Raw genomic sequence first — 16,847 nt, forward strand, 5'->3', positions numbered from 1 at the left:
TGCTGGGCTGCCCAGTTTGGTAACTGGGGGCTGGCACTTGCCCAGCTGAGGGCTGCAGCCCGAACACACTGCAGAGCCCTAACGGTGGCATTTGAAGCTGACCGGGTGAAATGGATGTTGATGCATCTCTGTGGGGAAGCTCATAGCCCCTGTGGGGACGAGAAGGCTGTCCTTCCCCAACAACCACAGCTCAGGGTGCAGAACTGACCCCCAGGATTGTTCCTAAATGAAGGTGCAGATCCCATAACATCAGTGACCTGGGTATGGCATGGCTGCAGCTTTCCTCCATCAGCTGCCACAATGTGATCCAGTCATGCTCTGAGCATCCAGGACATCTCTGTCCAGTTGCATGCCATGTCTCTGACTCCAGCTTCACAGCCTGAGATAATTCTTCCTCTTCCCCTGCATCTGTGGGTTGGTTTTCCTCCTTCTCGCTTGCACTACTGCTGAGCTGAGGGATTTAACCTGGGAGGGATTTGACTTGCAGCACTGCAAGGAGCAGCTCAGAGACCTCTGCATACGTCACTTAGTCCAGGGGGAGCAAAGTTTTTCCCTCTTTTAAGCCGAGGTGACACTGCCTGATCCCCCTGCCATGGCTGTACATCCCCCTGCACCCCCTGGAGCCTTCCTGGCTCCCAGAGCATCTCAGGACCAACAGGAGCAAGAGGAGTCTGGGGAGAAAATGCAGGAATTCAGGTCTCCAACCCGCTGTGCAAGTGAATGTAAAAACAGGCAAGTGGCCATATCCTAGTGAAGGGGCAGAGTTCAAGAGCGCGGTTATTTTTAGTAACAATTTGGGAATGGAAAATGTCTTTCAGCTTAATGAGCTTGTTTCTTACATCCATTTAAAGTGCTGCTCTTTAAACCAGCTGGTGAAATGATGCTGGGTTTGGTTTTTGTTTTTTAAGGATATATTTCGGTTGAGGAAAAGGATCTGGTTTAGGATTTTCTGACCTTGCTTTAGCACTGTTGATGTTTGATTATACTTTGCAGTGTCCAGCTTTTTAGAGTGAAGTGAGGTAGTGATTTTTGCTGTTCATTTCCAGAGCCATTCCCCACGTGGATTGACTGCATGCAGAGGTTTCAGTCCCCTTTTTAACACTCCATTTCACGGTACCTACTTTTTTTATCATCAGGGTGGTATTTTGCCTATTGTAAAAAAAATGCAGCATTCAGTTGAAAATGTCGGAGAAAGCGCCACCATTTATTTCTTGTATCTCAGCTTTTGAGGTTGTTTGCCATCGTAGAAAGCTGTATCTTTGAACAAAAAGGAAGCACATGAACACAAAGCAGAAGAAACACTGAATTAGTTTCCCCAGCTATTGTGGCATTTTCGATACAAAAACAGGTACCTCAGGCATAAGAGCTTCAAGATGCTGATGATACAGAGCTAAGATGTAGCTTCATGAAAAGGCAGCAGAGCCTAATAAATCCCACTGCCAGGGAAACGGAAATCCTCAGTAACCCTCCCTCCACCCTGCACTTTGTAAATAAAGCAGCTACCCTCTTGTAGGCTCGCAGGAGATGGAGCAGGTTTGGGTCTCGGAGGCCACCGGAGCCCCCAGGCTCTCCAGGAGGAGGGTGGTGTGCCCTGGCAATGCAGGGGCACGTCCCCAAAATGCATCCAGGTTGGAGTGATCTGGAGAGCATCATCATCCCTGTGGGTCTCTGCATCTGCTGAGGAATAGCAAGGAGCAAAGATGGGAGCGGATCAGAGCGTGCTGAGAAGAACAGGAGAGCCAGGGCCAAAAAACACATCTTCTGCTTACCCACGGCTTTCACACTGCCCAAGAACTGAGCTGAGCATCAGTGCCTGCCCCTGTAGTGCCCAGGGACTCCAGACGCTGGATCTGTCCACTCAGAGAAAACCCCATTCAGTCTGGTTTTGGTGGGAGTGAATTATCCTTCCCTCTCCTCCCCCATGAAAAGAAACAAACCCCAGCCAGTCATCCATGCTATTGTTCCTGGAAGGATGAATTTTCATCTCGGAAACAAGTGTTCATCTGTATTAGCGCAGCGTAAGCAGTAATTAGGAGCCGCTGTAGCCTCCATGTCTCTCCCAGCAAACAAACAAGCCTGGGATGCTCCTACCCATGGGGTCTCTCAGAAACCTTGGCCTCAGTGGAAAATCCTTTCCCTTTGTGCCTCTTCCTCTCCTCATTAACATTCCTCCAGCACAAAAGCGCGGTGCCCACCAAATGTGGCACTGCCACGGCGTGGGGGACCTGGCTGCAAGCGCCTGCATTGCATCTATGACCAGGCATTAAAAACAGAGCATGCACTGGACATCTTTCTGGTTTTTAAATCTAATTAGTCTGCAGCTCACAGCATCAGGTTTCTCTTAAAAAGGGAAGAAGGGATAAAAAGGAGGATTGGGATTCTGAGGTATTCACACATCTTAAAGAGCAGGGACTTGGTGATGTTCATCACGAAGCTTGCAGTGTTTCTCAGAAGTGGACTCAAAACTGCTTATTTAGCCATCAAATGCTGCACCACGAGCAAAGGCAGAGGTGTCCAGTGTTGATGTGCACACCGGCAGAGGATGGATCTGGCATTTTTGCACAACAGCCCTCAGATCCAGACAGCTGAAGCTCATCTGCAATCCATGGGACAATAAATTTGGTTCTTAGAGGTCAATGAGAAGTGTTCTTGACACATGGGGCTCTGTATCTTGCTGTACCATGGCCTGGGGAAGTGCAGATGGGCTGGAGAAGCTCGAGATGACAAATGACAGCAACCAGCCTTAGCTGAGCGCAGGCAAAATTGAGCGGAATAACACAAGAGACTCTTCATCAGGTGCCATGGGAAACACAGGCTTCTGTCCTTGGCTCGGCTTAGACATAGCTGGAGGAGGTGGGGCTGCCTCTCAGAGCTCTTCAACTACAACATCTCTTTTTCTCCTCAAGTGGATTGCAAGTTTTAAATGCTTCCCTTATATTAAGAAAAATCAGACTAGAAAACCTCTCAACCTTACGAGTCTCCTTGAAGAAAAATAAAGACATTGGCACAGCCATCAAGGCAGAGGAGAGCGTGGGGAAGCTCATCTCTGAAAACACAGAGTGGCAGACAGGGCTGGTGTGACAACAGCTTGGGACTGCTTTGCCTTGCAGGAGAGTGTTTTCTGGGCAATATACTTGGCTTGCCTCCTGCATTTAAGGTGAATAAACCTTGATCAAATGGTGTACCACCCTCATGACCAGAAAAACCAGCATTGTTTGGAACAGCACAGTCCTGACCTCGTCTAACTCCTACAGCCTGAGCGAGAAGGTGGAAGGACAAGGACATGGGCATCCTTTCCCACATCCATCCCAGACAAGCCTTGTAGTTTGTCCAGATGAGCTTTGTCCATCTGCTGAAGCACTAATTGAGTGCGATGGGAGATGAGAGGGTGACGCTGCTCTTGCAGAGCCCTTGCCAACCCTTCCCTCCTCCCGGAGAGCAGCGGGGATGCGTTCTCCACATCCTTCACCTCATTATCACCATCTTATTGCAGTAAGAGCAAGACAGCCCTACTGAGGTTTGGAAAGGTCTTTGTAGGTCATGCTGTCAAGTGCCTTGTTATTGCAGGCACTCTGCAGTTTAATCCTCTTTCCAAGGTCCTGGAAGCCGAATGTCTCCTGCCCCACCGAGCAGAGCAGAAGGGCACAGTGTGGAGGGGACATTGATGAGGAGCAGGAGAAGGGAGCCAGCAGCAGAACCAACTCCTCGGAATTGCCACACTGTGTCCTTGCTAATGCTGCAAAGCATCACATGGGAGACAGGAGAGAGAAGCATCTTGTGGCCTCTTCAGAGTTGGAAATGTTTTTTTTTCTTAAATATACATTGATTGTGCTGCAAGGGAGAACTTGGGTGGGAGGAGCCAGTTGCAGAACCCCTCTGTTTTTTTCTCTAGTCTGTGAGTTTCCAACTTACATGAGAGGAAGAGAAAAATCCAGCATAAGCAACCAGAACCAAATGATATAATGATCTTTGTTTCTAAATTTTACTGTATTACAGGGATGGAGCACCATCCATCCCGGTCCACAAGACTGCTGGGAAGCCGAGAAGAAAAAGGTATTCCCATTTCAGTATTACCAGACAAGCTGCTATGCAGCATACCACATTTGTATTTCTCTTTTTTTAAAGCTAAATAAAAAACAAAGCCACAAAGAACCCCAGCTCCCAAACCAAATCCAGTCAAAAAATGTATTTTTGTCATCTCCACTGTGGTTTATTTGACTAATCCCCAGTGGGAGTGGGGAGTGGACTTCAGAGATAAGGTCCTAGGTCATTATGGTGAGAGGTCTCTTCACTACTGAAGATTTTCCTTCACACAAACAGCCCATATTGCATGATTTAAAAAAAAACAAAACTGATTTGCTTGAATCCTTGCTCCTTATTTTCTTCCCCCTACCCCACCTGCTATTTTTCTCCCGTATCTCAAGAAACACAGTCCCCATTCTGTTCTGAAATCAGCATCTCTGCTAAGAAGGAGCGCTGACTTTTCAGGTCCTCAGCAAGTCTGGGGAAATACTGATTGTAGTGAATTGCAGACATCTACTAGTGGCCTTACACCAGAGGAGATCAGAGACATGGAGGACTCTGCTCAGAAGCTGTGTGACTGGCAGTTCTTGGACACTTTTGCCTGCTCCTTGCACCTTGGATGTCCTCTCAGTTCTGCTGGACCACATCTGCAAGCATGGAGCATCTGCAGAGATGTCCATGTCTTGGAACCCACAGATTATGTGAGTCTTGAATGCCATCTGCAAATCCCTGCGCCTTTCAGGACAGCATATTGGGCTCACCACTGCAGGAGCTGTGTGATGCTTCAGGGTGAATCTGAAACTAGGAAAGTGAGGACACTAGATTTGAAATTAATTCAGCCTCTGGATCCTGAAGAGGGAAACCCCTGAAGGAACGAGGTGACAGTAAGATGACCACTGTTTGTGTGTGCACTGACAACAGCACCCCAAGGCAGGCACAAAGCTGTTGCAGGAGTGAACCTGTTGTTCACATGAAGAATGAAGCTGTTCCCACTTCTTTTCTCGAGCTGCCTCGAGAGAAAACAGCATCTACAACATCTACAGGAGTCACTGTCTTGTAGGCATTCCCAAAAGCTACATCCAACAACTAGGGTCTGGCAGATGTCCTGTGATTTTACTAGGTGAGGAACAGGTTGGATGCATAAACACCTGGTAATGTGGGTCCTGAGCACGAACAGCAACTGGACTTCACGTAGTACAGTCACCTCGTCCTGCAAATGCTCACCTCAGTGAGGACCTGTGCATGAAGCTGCTTCCGAGCAGGCAGGGAGGATAAAGGCATCTCTGAGCTCAGGGTTGGGAAACAGGGACTGCTTTTCAGCAGCCCAGAGATGGGATTTGGGATGGATAGATGGAGGTCATCCAAGCTGCAGGGAGAATTGCAGAGTGATGCCAGGCTTTGGAGAGGGCTGTCTGCTCTTGGAAACACCAAGGTAGCAAAGCAGGTAATGCTCTCCCTGGCCAGGGCTTGGTTTATCTTTGGAGCTGACATACCCAGTGTGAACACACCATCTGCTCTGCCCGGGGCGTCCCTGCTGCCGGCAGCCAGCTGGGCAGGGGTGAGCATCCAGGGTGTGCATGGGGCTGGGATGAGTCAGCTTTCTGCTGGCCAGGAGCAGCAGCACCAACTTCCTGGTGTAGCAGCTCAAGGCACAGATCAATAGAAATAACTACTCAGATGTGTAATCTCTTTCCATATGTCTCTTCCATCTATTGTTTGTATCAGCTAGATTCAGCCTGATCACTGGCAAATGCTGTCATGATGACCTGTAGGATTCACTCTCCTGTAACCCTTCAAGTGCATCTGATTCTTCACCCCCAAGGATTTGACTGCTGGTTTTGATAATGTTGAGATTTGCAGATTTAAGGCTTTAGGTAGCTACTGTATCCCCAGACCTCTGCAGCCCTTCCCCACAAATCCCAGTGTCCAGCTGAGTCACTGGTGGATGTGTTTTTTGGACTAACACCACTTCCTGGTGGAGTGGCCCTGGCAGTGGAGGTGGTTGATCTCAGGGCGAGGAACCACACTTTGTACCTTTATCCTTGAGACCTGCTGTGATTGTGCCTCAGGTCTCTGGCATTTAAGTCATTTTACAAAATCCCATTTGTTGCAGATTTGCCTTTCTCTTAGGCTTTTCTGTTATTTAGTAGGTGTTTTATCTCTTTTGATGTGCCCAAAGAAGTTCTGGTGCATCTGTACTGTTGAGGAAGGGTTGGCATTAAGCAAAAATGTCTAGCCTTTTGATGATGGAGAAAACAGGAGTATGGGTTGGGAGAGAAATTTAAGCAGGATTTTATGTTGGCCTGAAAAAGTGAAAAGAAGAATCCGTGCCAGACAAGAGCCAGATGGACAAAAGCTGCGGCACGAATCTGAGCTCTGACAGCAGCAGCCTACCTGGCTCTGGTAGACCAAGCAGGAAACATTGTGTGGGCCTCAGGAGCCTCTGCAGCCTGTAAACTTAAGAGCAGTTTGCAAAAAAAATAACCTCTTTTTGCATGACAGCTTTCACATGGAAGGAGCCTGAATGCTACTGATGTGCAGCAAACAGCAAGGCTGCACCGACGGTGGCTGCAGGAGGGTAGGGCGAGCAGTGGAAATCAGCCTCGGGCTTTGCGTGCTGGAGCTGGGTTAATGGGATCAGCGTCCATATAGGACTTTCTTTAGCATGTGTCTTAATTTCCTGTTTTTTAAGAAATAAGTTTTATATTCTAGGTTTTATTTTTGCACTTGGCGTAGAGCTGGTCCCACTGATTGCCTACAAAGCCTTGCTCTGTTACAGACAGCTCTGATTTCATTAGAACAAAACCTGTGCCCCTGCTGCTTTCTCCTAACATCATATAACCAGCTTCAAATTCAGCAGAGAACTAAAGTGTTAGGATCATTGTCAATAAATAGCAGGCCTCTTACATTACTGAATGGCTCGTTCAGTCCTCAACAAAGAGCTGGATAGGTTCAGGGAGTTGTCTCTCATGACCAGAGTTGGAAACTCCTGTTTCTTGGGCTGTTCTCAGCTGGACTGGGCTAAAACGTACTGTGGGAAACCATGGTCTGTGGAGAAGTGTGTGATTTATTGTATGTAACATGATGATTGAGAGAGTTACTGATGTAACTGTCTGCATAAATCTACTTTCCAGGTTCAGGGAAAGTCTGTGTGCTGGTTTCAAAGGGAGATTGTTAATAATGTTATTAGTATCTAATAAGTGTTTTTGATCTGTGTACTCTTCAGACATTAACTCATCAGCATGTGACATGCTTCTGGCTGGATACTCCTACCATGCAGGATTTGGGACAGGTCTCTCCTGTCTGTTTAGAAACTGCCCAGGGACAAGGGCTGGGTGCTGGTTTACATGGAGCAGCTGCCAGCAGAACGCAGTTCCTGTCCCTCAGCATCCCTGTCCTGCCATGGAGCCTTGCAGCAGCTGTTGGCATCACTGCTGGACCAGGCAGCCAGATGCAGGACGTGACCTCCATGGAGGTCCAACACTAACAGGCTCAGAAGATGGTTAAACTCTGGACTTAAGCTTTAACCTGACAAATTTCTCTTTTCTTTAGGATTCCCTTATACTATCACTTCACCTCATTTTCCTCTTCTGCAGCAGTACTCATCCATTGCCCTCTTCTGTGGTGACTTGCAGTGTAGTTCCCTTTGATCTTCATCACATGGCTTTAACTCTTTTGCTTCCAGGACTTCTCCCTCTGCAGAAAGAGGAGTTTCCCAGCAGAGGCAAGGTTTAAGCGGGACCCTTGCTCACTGTGCTCCCACAGAGCATCCAGGGCTGCTCAGTGGCATCCTCAAACCTCACGTCCCTTGGACTACCCAAGCCCGAAACCACTGACCACATAGGTGGGAGAATAAGGCATCAGATGTGTGTGTGCTTCTACAGGTCACAAGGACTGAGGATGCTTTAGGTTTTAGTAATGCCTGTAGATCTGTGGAGCTTTGGGGTCCCTGCTCAGCCCGTGACACCGTGTTTGGGAGCCCTAGGCTGACCTTGTCCTTTCTCTGTCCCCTTCCAGCTGTCCAGGAGGAGAGGCAGCGGGGGAAGGACCGCAACGAGAATGAAGTGGAGTCGACAAGTAGCGCCAATGAGGACATGCCCGTGGAAAAGATCTTGGAAGCTGAACTCGCAGTGGAGCCAAAGACAGAGACGTACATTGAAGCAAATATGGGCTTGACGCCAAGCTCGGTAAGGCCCCATCCCCATCCTGGGCACAGGGGGCAGAAGGAATGGCTTGTGCGGCCTCAGGATTGAGCTAACATGGATACAGCAGTAAGCCTAGGTCAGAGAGGGGTTATCTGGTGGGTAAAGGAATAAGTAGAGCTCAGAAATGCAACATTGCTGTAGATACCATGTGTGAGCTTTGATAAAAGCATGAAGAAAGCAAACCCCTCTGCTCCAGCACTGGTGCTTGTCTGTCTCGCTGCCACAGCGAAAGAGCAGATACTGTAAGGCATAATTAGGGCTCACAGAGAAGATTTTATTTAACAGCCCTTAGTGCTAAAAGACAGGAAGAGACTCCATGCTCTGAAAGGCTCAGAGTTCAGTCAAGCCAATAAACAGAGCTCTGTGGCTGAAGTGCAAAGAGATAAGAGCTGTAAAATCAGGGTGTGACTTTTCAGATGCAGAATTATACAGCTGCTTGGCTCAAAGAAGGGAAAACCTGGAGAACGTTGCTTTCAAGTTCCTTTCCCAAGCTTGTGTTATAGCTGGACCTGCTCAAAGCAACCAGGCTCTAACGGGACCTTATGTGAACAAGAGATGGGTGACAGGGAAATAGGAAAAGAGCAAGAAGCTGTGATGAGGGCAACCGTCTTGGCCCCTTTCCAAAGAGATCCCCTTATCAGCAGGTTATAGCCTTGCTTAGAGGATGCCTCCCTGCACAGCTGCTGCCTCCAAATGTGTGAGCCAGCCTGTCCTCTGAAATTCTGTTTTTAGGATAGATGCTATGTGAAGCCCTCATGAAGGGCCCTGTTGAGGAGAACTTGCTGCCCAGACTGGGCAGCATTTAGGATGCAGTCCCACATTTAGGATGTAATCCCCATTCCTCACTAGCCCCAGTTCTCATGAAAGTAATGGGAACAGAGGAATGCCTCCAAAAGGTAGGAGTACAATTAAGGCAACTAAAATAGCAGGAGGGTCAGGAGTGGGGCTAATTATCCCTGTCTAATAAGGGAGCCCTGGGATACTATGGGACTGGGAAGTCTCAAAGTAAAGAAATGGAGGGGAAGAGTTAAAAAATAAATCACCATGTGCCGCTATGCCTGTGCTTTTGGGGCCGAGGTCAGCTGCACATGTTTAATTTCTCATTTTGCCTTATGGAGATGGCTTCTGACAGGCACACACCATCCCATGGCATGCTCTGTTAGCAGGGGGGGGACCATCACTGCAAGGTGTCATCAGGGCTGCAGAGGGTATTAATTACCCCAGTACCCCCCTGGCTATTGCCAGGCTTGCCGCTGGGGAGGGAAGATGCTGGAGTGAGGACCATGACCCCGGCAAGCAGGAACATCTGCTGAAATATCCCTCTGCCTTTCCTATTGCTCTGTGCTTGGTATCTGTGAGGCCAAGGTGATGAAATGCAACTATTTCTAGGAAGTGGAAGGACTCTGCAGTATTTATTTTCTGCCACAATAATACTTTATGTCTTTCTTTATATGAGACTTGGAGGATTGATCTGGAAATACCTTATCCAGCAAGGCTTGACAAGGGATCTCAGAATCAGGCTGCTCCGTGTAGGAGTCTAAGTCTTGACTTCCTCTATGGGATGCTCCTTTGGCCTTTACCTATGAGGACACTTTATGGCTGGCTACATGAGGCTTTCCAGTGCATAAGGCTTCCTGCTAAGGACAGGGACAATTTCTCCATAAAACAGTCCAAAAGCAGATACCCCTCTGCATTTGGGATCTCAGTTGCACCCCACAGGCAGTGATGCTCTCCAGCCAGAGCGTCCCATTGCCATGGAGCTTTTGCAAGGGGCATTTTTTGAAGGAGGCAGCTCAGCCATGATTAGCGAGGGGCTTGCAGAGGCTGTGACGGCTATCAGGATTAAAAATACTTCAGGGGGATTGCAGCCAGCCATGTGCTGACTTGAAAACAAACCCCAGAGAGCGAGCTGAAATAAATGGCTTCGTCTGGCACTGCGTCTCCTCAGCCTCTTGTAGCAAATTGAAAGCTGGTTCCTGCATAATTCAACACGCATTACTGTGAACAAGGATGTGTGTTGCATCTAAATAGAAGCAGGAGGCTTGTTGAAATGCCCTATTATTGTCGAGCGCTTCTGTCGATGAGGTGACATTTGTAGCAGGTTTAGCAGATGTATGAGATCAGCAGCTTGCAGTGACGAGGCCACGGGATGAGGAGAGGGTAGACGGAGGAGCTGCCCTCCTCCTAGCCCTCCCCAGAGAGCCCATGTGATGGAAAGGCAGACAAATTCAGTCCCTAATAGACATGAGGTAAAGCATAAGCTGTTTCTTATTAGCCTGGTATGTTGGGTCCTTTTATTTGTGCCTCTGCACCTTAGTCCGTCTGCATCGAATGCGGAGCCGGAATGCTCCAGCGCTTGCAAGGATGTTTCTGCTGGTCTGGGCTGGAGATGGTTGGGTGCTGTAGGAGTTCACAGCCTCCTCTCCCAGATGCTCTCATGCCGGTGACCGTTACCTGGTGCCCTGGTCCCCTGGCTGCTCTGAGAGCAGAGATCCCAGCTCTGGCTGAGCTGATGCCTTGACTCTGGTTGAACCCTGACACCTTGACTGACACCAGGGAGGATGGGCTGTGTTTATGGTTTGAAGCCCATGGTGGGGAAAGGGGGAGTGGAGTGGGGTGCAGTCTTTGTGGGAGGCACAGACAGAATGGGGAAGGATGCCGAGCAAGGCAGAAAGCAACTAAGAGGGGATCTGCCTCCGCAAATCTGCTCTCCTTCTGCCTTGGGTGGTAGGAGAGTGCCAAGACTCAGCATTTTGATGACCATCACTAAAACACTCACTTGAAGTAATTGCTCCAGTGAGGCCCTGATAACAGCTCTTCAGCCACTGCAAATAGCTGCTAATTGTGTTGGCTGGCTTCTGTGGCAAAGGCGATTACACCCTGTGGAGGTTCCCACAAGCTGTAAATGAGCGTGGCTGTGTCCCAGGACACCCCAAGAGCCTGCATGGTCCCTGCCCCTCAGGAGCTGGGCACTGGCCATCCATGCTGGCTGTACCTGTCCCCAGGCCGTGTGATGGGGAACAGGGATAGATTTGCCTCTGCCCCGTGTCCCCGGCAGCTGCTAAGCTGGGCTCCTTCTGTGTAAGCACCACCTCGGATGGGCTCCTGGCCACAGAAAGGCAAAGCCTGTAACTGAGAGGTGTTATCCCCATTAGCTCTTAATTGGCCTTTGAGCAGCCGGTTTCAAGTCACCATTTTCTGGAAGATGTCTCCGGGCTCCGGTTTTCCAGAAGGATCAGGTGCCCGCGTGTCCTTTCATTCTGTCACACTCCGGCACCGTGCCCTTGCTATTTACTGCAGGAGGGGATTTGCTTACTATGGTTTCTGGTACTGCTTTGCAGATCCCCTTCTGGAAACAGGGTCGTTTCGGCCTGTGGGGACGATACTTTTAGCTGCCTCTCGAGCTACGGTGATTAAGTTCTGCCAGGAAGCACCATCGTGGTTCCAGGAACTGTCATCTGAGGTGTAATTAAAGGCTGGGCCCCTCACAGAGGCTTTGTAGGCAGCACTGGAGGCTGGGTACAGCTTGTGCTTCACTGGCGATGCAGCCAGTGGCTGGGAGAGCTCCTCCCAGAGGCTGGGAGAGCTGGAGCCCAGCTTGTTGCGTGGGGGCGAGTCCTGGAGCCGGTGACAACCTGCCCAGAAGCAACCCCTTTGGTAAAAAAATCTAAATTTCTCAAAAGACCCCTTTCATCGGACTGTGCAGCCACTTGCTGCTTTGCGGATCAGGTTCTGCAGGAGCATGGGGTCTTCCCGTAGATCGTGTCCTGCTCTGGGGTGTGCAGGGCTCCATCTCCATCCCCCGCCATGGGGACACCTGGGTGCTCCAACTTGGTGACCAAACTGGGATGACTTGAAGTTGGTGATGTTTCTATAGCCTGGGTCAAGAGTGTCCCTTCTTACTCTTTCTGGAAATGCCTCTGAATGCTGATGTTCCCTGTGTTTCCAGTGAAATGCTTAACCCTGCAAAGCTCCTCCCCACACCCAATGTAAGGTTTTCCTGTTGTCCAGAGGAAATCCTGTCTTATCTCCCTTTCCTGGGGAAGCACACAGTCCCTGCTCACGTCTCCTTCCCCAGGGAGACTCCTCTGCCCTTGCACCCCTCAGGGAGCTGCTAGAGATGGGCAGAGCGAGGAGGGGACGGTCCCCATAATGATGCTCCCTGCTCCTCAGCTGTGCTGCTGAACGCCAGCCCATTCCCATCCATCTCTGCATGCAACAGGTGAAAATGCTTCAAAGACGAATGCCCCTCGGCTTGCCAGATGCTGGTTATTTTAAGCTTGTAGAATGGGAGACGTTGGCCACTGAGGCACAGAGATTGTGTTTGCTGCCAGGGGACAGCAGAGGGGACCGGGCAGGGATCCGGGGCACGTCCTTGGGGAGCAGCAGTGGTGTTCAGCAGTGTGCTCCTCACCTGCCCAGCTTGGGAGAGGGGTTTGCTGTAGCACAGCCAGCTCATGGTGAGGAATGGCCTTGTCCTGCCGAAACCCAGACTTGCAGAAGGGAGAGTTTACGCTGGTGTTCATGTCTGCTCTGCCTCCAAATTCACACCCCTTCCCCCTGCGATCCAGGGGTGAAGTAAACACTCCTCCTCCGATTTGGAAACTGCTCTTTTAAGGACATGGAAGAAAAATAATTGTATAATCAAAGCTGCTAGATATCAGCAGGGATTACTGTGGGATATGTGGAGGGGCTTATACATCCCTGTCCAGAGGTAAACCCTCTGTACACACTTCACGAGCGAGCTCTGCCTTCCCCAGGGTTCGACAGGCTCTCCTAGTTCCTAATCACAAGCCCACTTGAGCTGTTAGCAGTTCCTTTAAACAGGGATTTGGTGTGTTTAGGCTGACTGTCCTCCTTGAGAGCAGATGGTTTTTGTTACTGGATAATATTTCAAAGGAAAGGCTTTTTCTCTTTTTTCTGTAATGCCTCCTCTGGTGCTGGTTTATCAAGCTGGGAGGTGCTGGCACAGGGAGTGGGTGCAGGAGCCTGCCCTTCCCTGGGCTGGAGCTCGTTGGTTCATCAGTCAGCATGATGGATATTGGGTCTCAACACTCCTGGTTCCTGTTTCGGACCTTGCTAAAAACTACTTAAAACCATGTTGTGGAGAAGCCAAGTCACCTCCTTTGCTTGTGACTAATAACATCCACGTCTGGGGTGCTCCCGACTTCAAGCCCCTTCTGCTGCCCCTCCAGCCTCTCCTCTCCTCCCTGCTTTACCTTCTCTCAGCTTTTCAAATCTCCTTTTCTCGGCAGCCCAATGACCCAGTGACGAACATCTGCCAGGCAGCGGACAAACAGCTCTTCACCCTGGTGGAGTGGGCCAAGAGGATCCCCCACTTCTCCGAGCTGCCCCTGGATGACCAGGTCATCTTGCTCAGAGCAGGTGAGTGGGAGCCGTCCCCACATGAGCTCCAACATGAGGCTGTAGGAGTGTGCTACATCTCTCTGGTGACAGGGATTACGGTTAGATTTAGGTCCCAGCAACTTGAAAGTCATTAACTGCTCCTGAGTAACAGCCTCTGATAATTCAATTGCTAAATAGAATTTAAAAAGCCCCAAGGGACGTGTTGCTGAATGCAATCCAAAATGTTGCACCAGCAGCCAACCCGCTGAAAAATGGCCCGGCTTCACCTCCGATGAGCGAGGCGCTCCGAGGTGTGCACTGGGGTGTTTAAACCAAGGCAGCTCTTCCTCCCGAGCTGAGACTTGAAAGACCAAGTGGGCTCAGGACTCCATGAAATTTCATCAAACTGAAATGTTTGATCATAATTAAAACCAGAGAGGGGAGAAAAATGTATCACCATCTCTCTCCCACCCACCAAGATGAAAATAAAATTCTCCGAGCTTATTTTAAATTTCCTTGTGCAGCAGGGGGTCTGCAGCAACAGAGGCTTTGGGAGGTGAAAAGCAGCTGTGAAAAGGATCCTCTTCCATCGAGTAAATCCAAGCCCCTACTGCTGGCAGGTTATGAACAAAAACCAGGGGGGGCAAGAAATCAAGAGCTCGATGAGGTTTCATTTTAGGCATGAAGCTCTTTGCATAGCTCCAGTCATCAGATAAATGGTTAAAAAAGCTTTGGTTTAACACAGTGGAGGGTTTTGCTCCCTCAAACCAAGAGGAAGGGAAGCTGTCTGTGGGACACATGAAGTGGCTTCCAGCAAATGACAAACTCCATGTGAAGGGTGAGACTGGGAGAGGAAGTAAAGAGACTTCAGTGGCTGGTGGTGGCACCCAGCTCTGCTTAGGGATGAGAGAAACCACCCTCAGCTACTCCAAATAGTCAAGGGAATTGAAAAGGGAGTGATGGAGGAAAGGGGAGAACCGTGCAGGGTGTGTGCTTCTCTCTGCACTCTTCTGGCTTGGGTTGATGGCCTCTGTAGAGGAGACACTGCTGATCCACCTTGATGGCAGCATTCATGACTTCTTACTGTAGAAAGGGTATGCCTCAAAATAAATGCCAATGAACTTGGAGAGGAAAGTGCTTTAAGAACCAAGTGCAAAGCATTCGCTTCAACACAAAACATAGAAACTGCCAGAACTTTTCTGGTCCATGGTCTGAAGCACATTGCTTCAGAAAAAGGTATAAGAGTAGGAAGATGATGGAATTGGTGGTTCCCTCTTCCCACCACACAAACACTAGCTGTCGTTCTGTTTAATAAGGCTGACGTAGCCCAAATACATGAATCTTTATGCAATTTTTTAGTTGACTGTCAACCAGTATAACTGCGTACCTTGGCCCTGCATACAGATACCCAGTGCCTCCTGCAACCTCTCTGAAATCCTTGACCTCCATGGTTTCTGGGCGATTAAGTCTCACCGTTTACTGGTGTAGGTTTTCTGCTCTTCTTGTATTACTGAAAGGAGATTTTTATAGGCACATTTCATCTAGTCGTTACAGCAGTAGTCCGGTAATGGAGAATTTGGGGGTTTTATTCTTGCTGCAGACTTGGCCAAGTCCCATGTCCTTCCAAGACGGCTCCTGTTAGCCCTTGAAGGTGCTCCTCTGGTTTTAATGTGGCTGTGAATATTGCCAGAGCTGGCTCACTGCCCTCTCTGCAAAATACAAAATGCATGTTTTTGAAGAGGGTCTCTAGAGCCTCTTGTGAGAGTGGATGAGCAGGAAGCATCTCTGTAGAAATCTTTGAGGGCTTTCAGCAGATATCACAGGGAAGAGCTGCATTCAGACAAAATGCTGTCTGTTGTGAAGTGGAAACACAACGTATAACAATAGCTCAAGGCTTTCCTTTCTCTTTAGCAGAAGGCTACTGAAAGCTCAGCTGGAGACTTTCTGATCTGATGTCCTCTCCTTTGTGCTGGTGCTTGCTATGAGCAGCTCCAAGCTGGCATCCTGAAGGGGCCACCCCATGGGGCAGGAGGAGAAGGGGCTGCAGACCCCATCGCATCCCAGATTTCATGGTGGTTCTAAGCCAAGAGGTGGGCTGAGCACCTGTGAGCATCTCCGTAGGGCCTCAGATAACCTCCCCCAAGTCTTTTAACCAGTGGCTCTATCTATTATTGAGTGGGGAGAGTGGCCTGCTGGGAACAGCTGCCCATGAAATATTTAAGTATTAAAATTTAGCTAAGAGCGTCAGTCAGGTTCAGTCATGCATCCGCAGAGGCAAAATTAAGTGGAGCACGCATCTTTGGAGGAGCAGTGCTGGATGGGCTGACAGTAGCTTTCCTCTAATCCTGAATCATTTAAAAACCTTCCCTCTCTGAGCTTTTTGGAGAAGGATACCCAACTTTTTAAGCCTGTTTTCCCTGGGTTTTCTCGTTTCCGAGCTTGCTGTGGCTGAGATGGCAATAACCCGATGTTTTCTCTGCATTGAGCCAGCCTGGCAAAGGATGCTGAGCAACTACATCTCTGCAGCTGCAGTTCATTTTACAGGGCTGGTGGGGAAACTTGGTACAGAGATGGGCTGGCACAGCGGTCACTGCATTGCCAGGTGCCTTCCCTATCCAAAAGCATCCCTGAAGGCTGCAGCCACCTTGTTTGATGAGAAAGAAGTTGCAAGAATCAAAGAAATCTGCTCTTTTTCTCCAGGGTTTGGGCTGAAACGCAAAACTCTTTGGGCAGATTTGTTTGATCCTTAGCTCAGATTTGCTGCCTGTGGTCATACTTAATTTTTCCCAGCTTGTCTCTTTATCTTGTCAGATTTAAAAGATTCTCTGTCAAAAGCACCAGGTAGAAATAGGCTCCCCATTTCATCCAAAGCATCCCAGCTCTAACTGGGAATAATTCAGCTGAAGGATGCTGATCAATCCAGCACTCCTTCTCTGAAATAAGCCCAGCACAGATGTTGGCAGCATCTTGTAGCATCACCACATTCATGTATTCCTGGCAAGTTGAAGGAGCTGTGTGTGGAGCTGCTGTGAGTCTGTGTGTGATGGCTGGTGGGGGACACCCATTTTCTGCAGGTCTGGCTCTGGGAGGTCCTCTTCAGCCATGGAGTGTGGTTCCTGCAGGCTCCTGGTGCAGATCCACGTCTTCTGCTCCATCCTCCTTGGGTTTCATGGTGTTGCAATCCCTCTGCAAGTGCCAGGCCTCGCCCAGTAAAGAGCCAAATAAATGTTCCCGTGGCTGGGGTGGAAACATCCTGTGGCCACTTAGGGAAGA

General features: G+C 49.3%; 1 protein-coding gene across 1 annotated transcript in view; it reads left to right on the plus strand.

Annotated features, from left to right (window-relative positions):
• LOC104537526 (retinoic acid receptor RXR-alpha) overlaps positions 1–16,847 on the plus strand; it is a 34,566-nt gene that overhangs the window by 9,593 nt on the left and 8,126 nt on the right. The window contains exons 4-5 of the mRNA XM_010180430.1: positions 8,041–8,210; positions 13,484–13,613. Of these exons, the coding sequence (XP_010178732.1) occupies positions 8,041–8,210; positions 13,484–13,613 (300 nt within the window). The remainder of the gene's footprint in view (positions 1–8,040; positions 8,211–13,483; positions 13,614–16,847) is intronic.

This window comes from Mesitornis unicolor, unplaced genomic scaffold, assembly GCF_000695765.1.
Source record: "Mesitornis unicolor isolate BGI_N332 unplaced genomic scaffold, ASM69576v1 scaffold9603, whole genome shotgun sequence".
NCBI lineage: Eukaryota > Metazoa > Chordata > Aves > Mesitornithiformes > Mesitornithidae > Mesitornis > Mesitornis unicolor.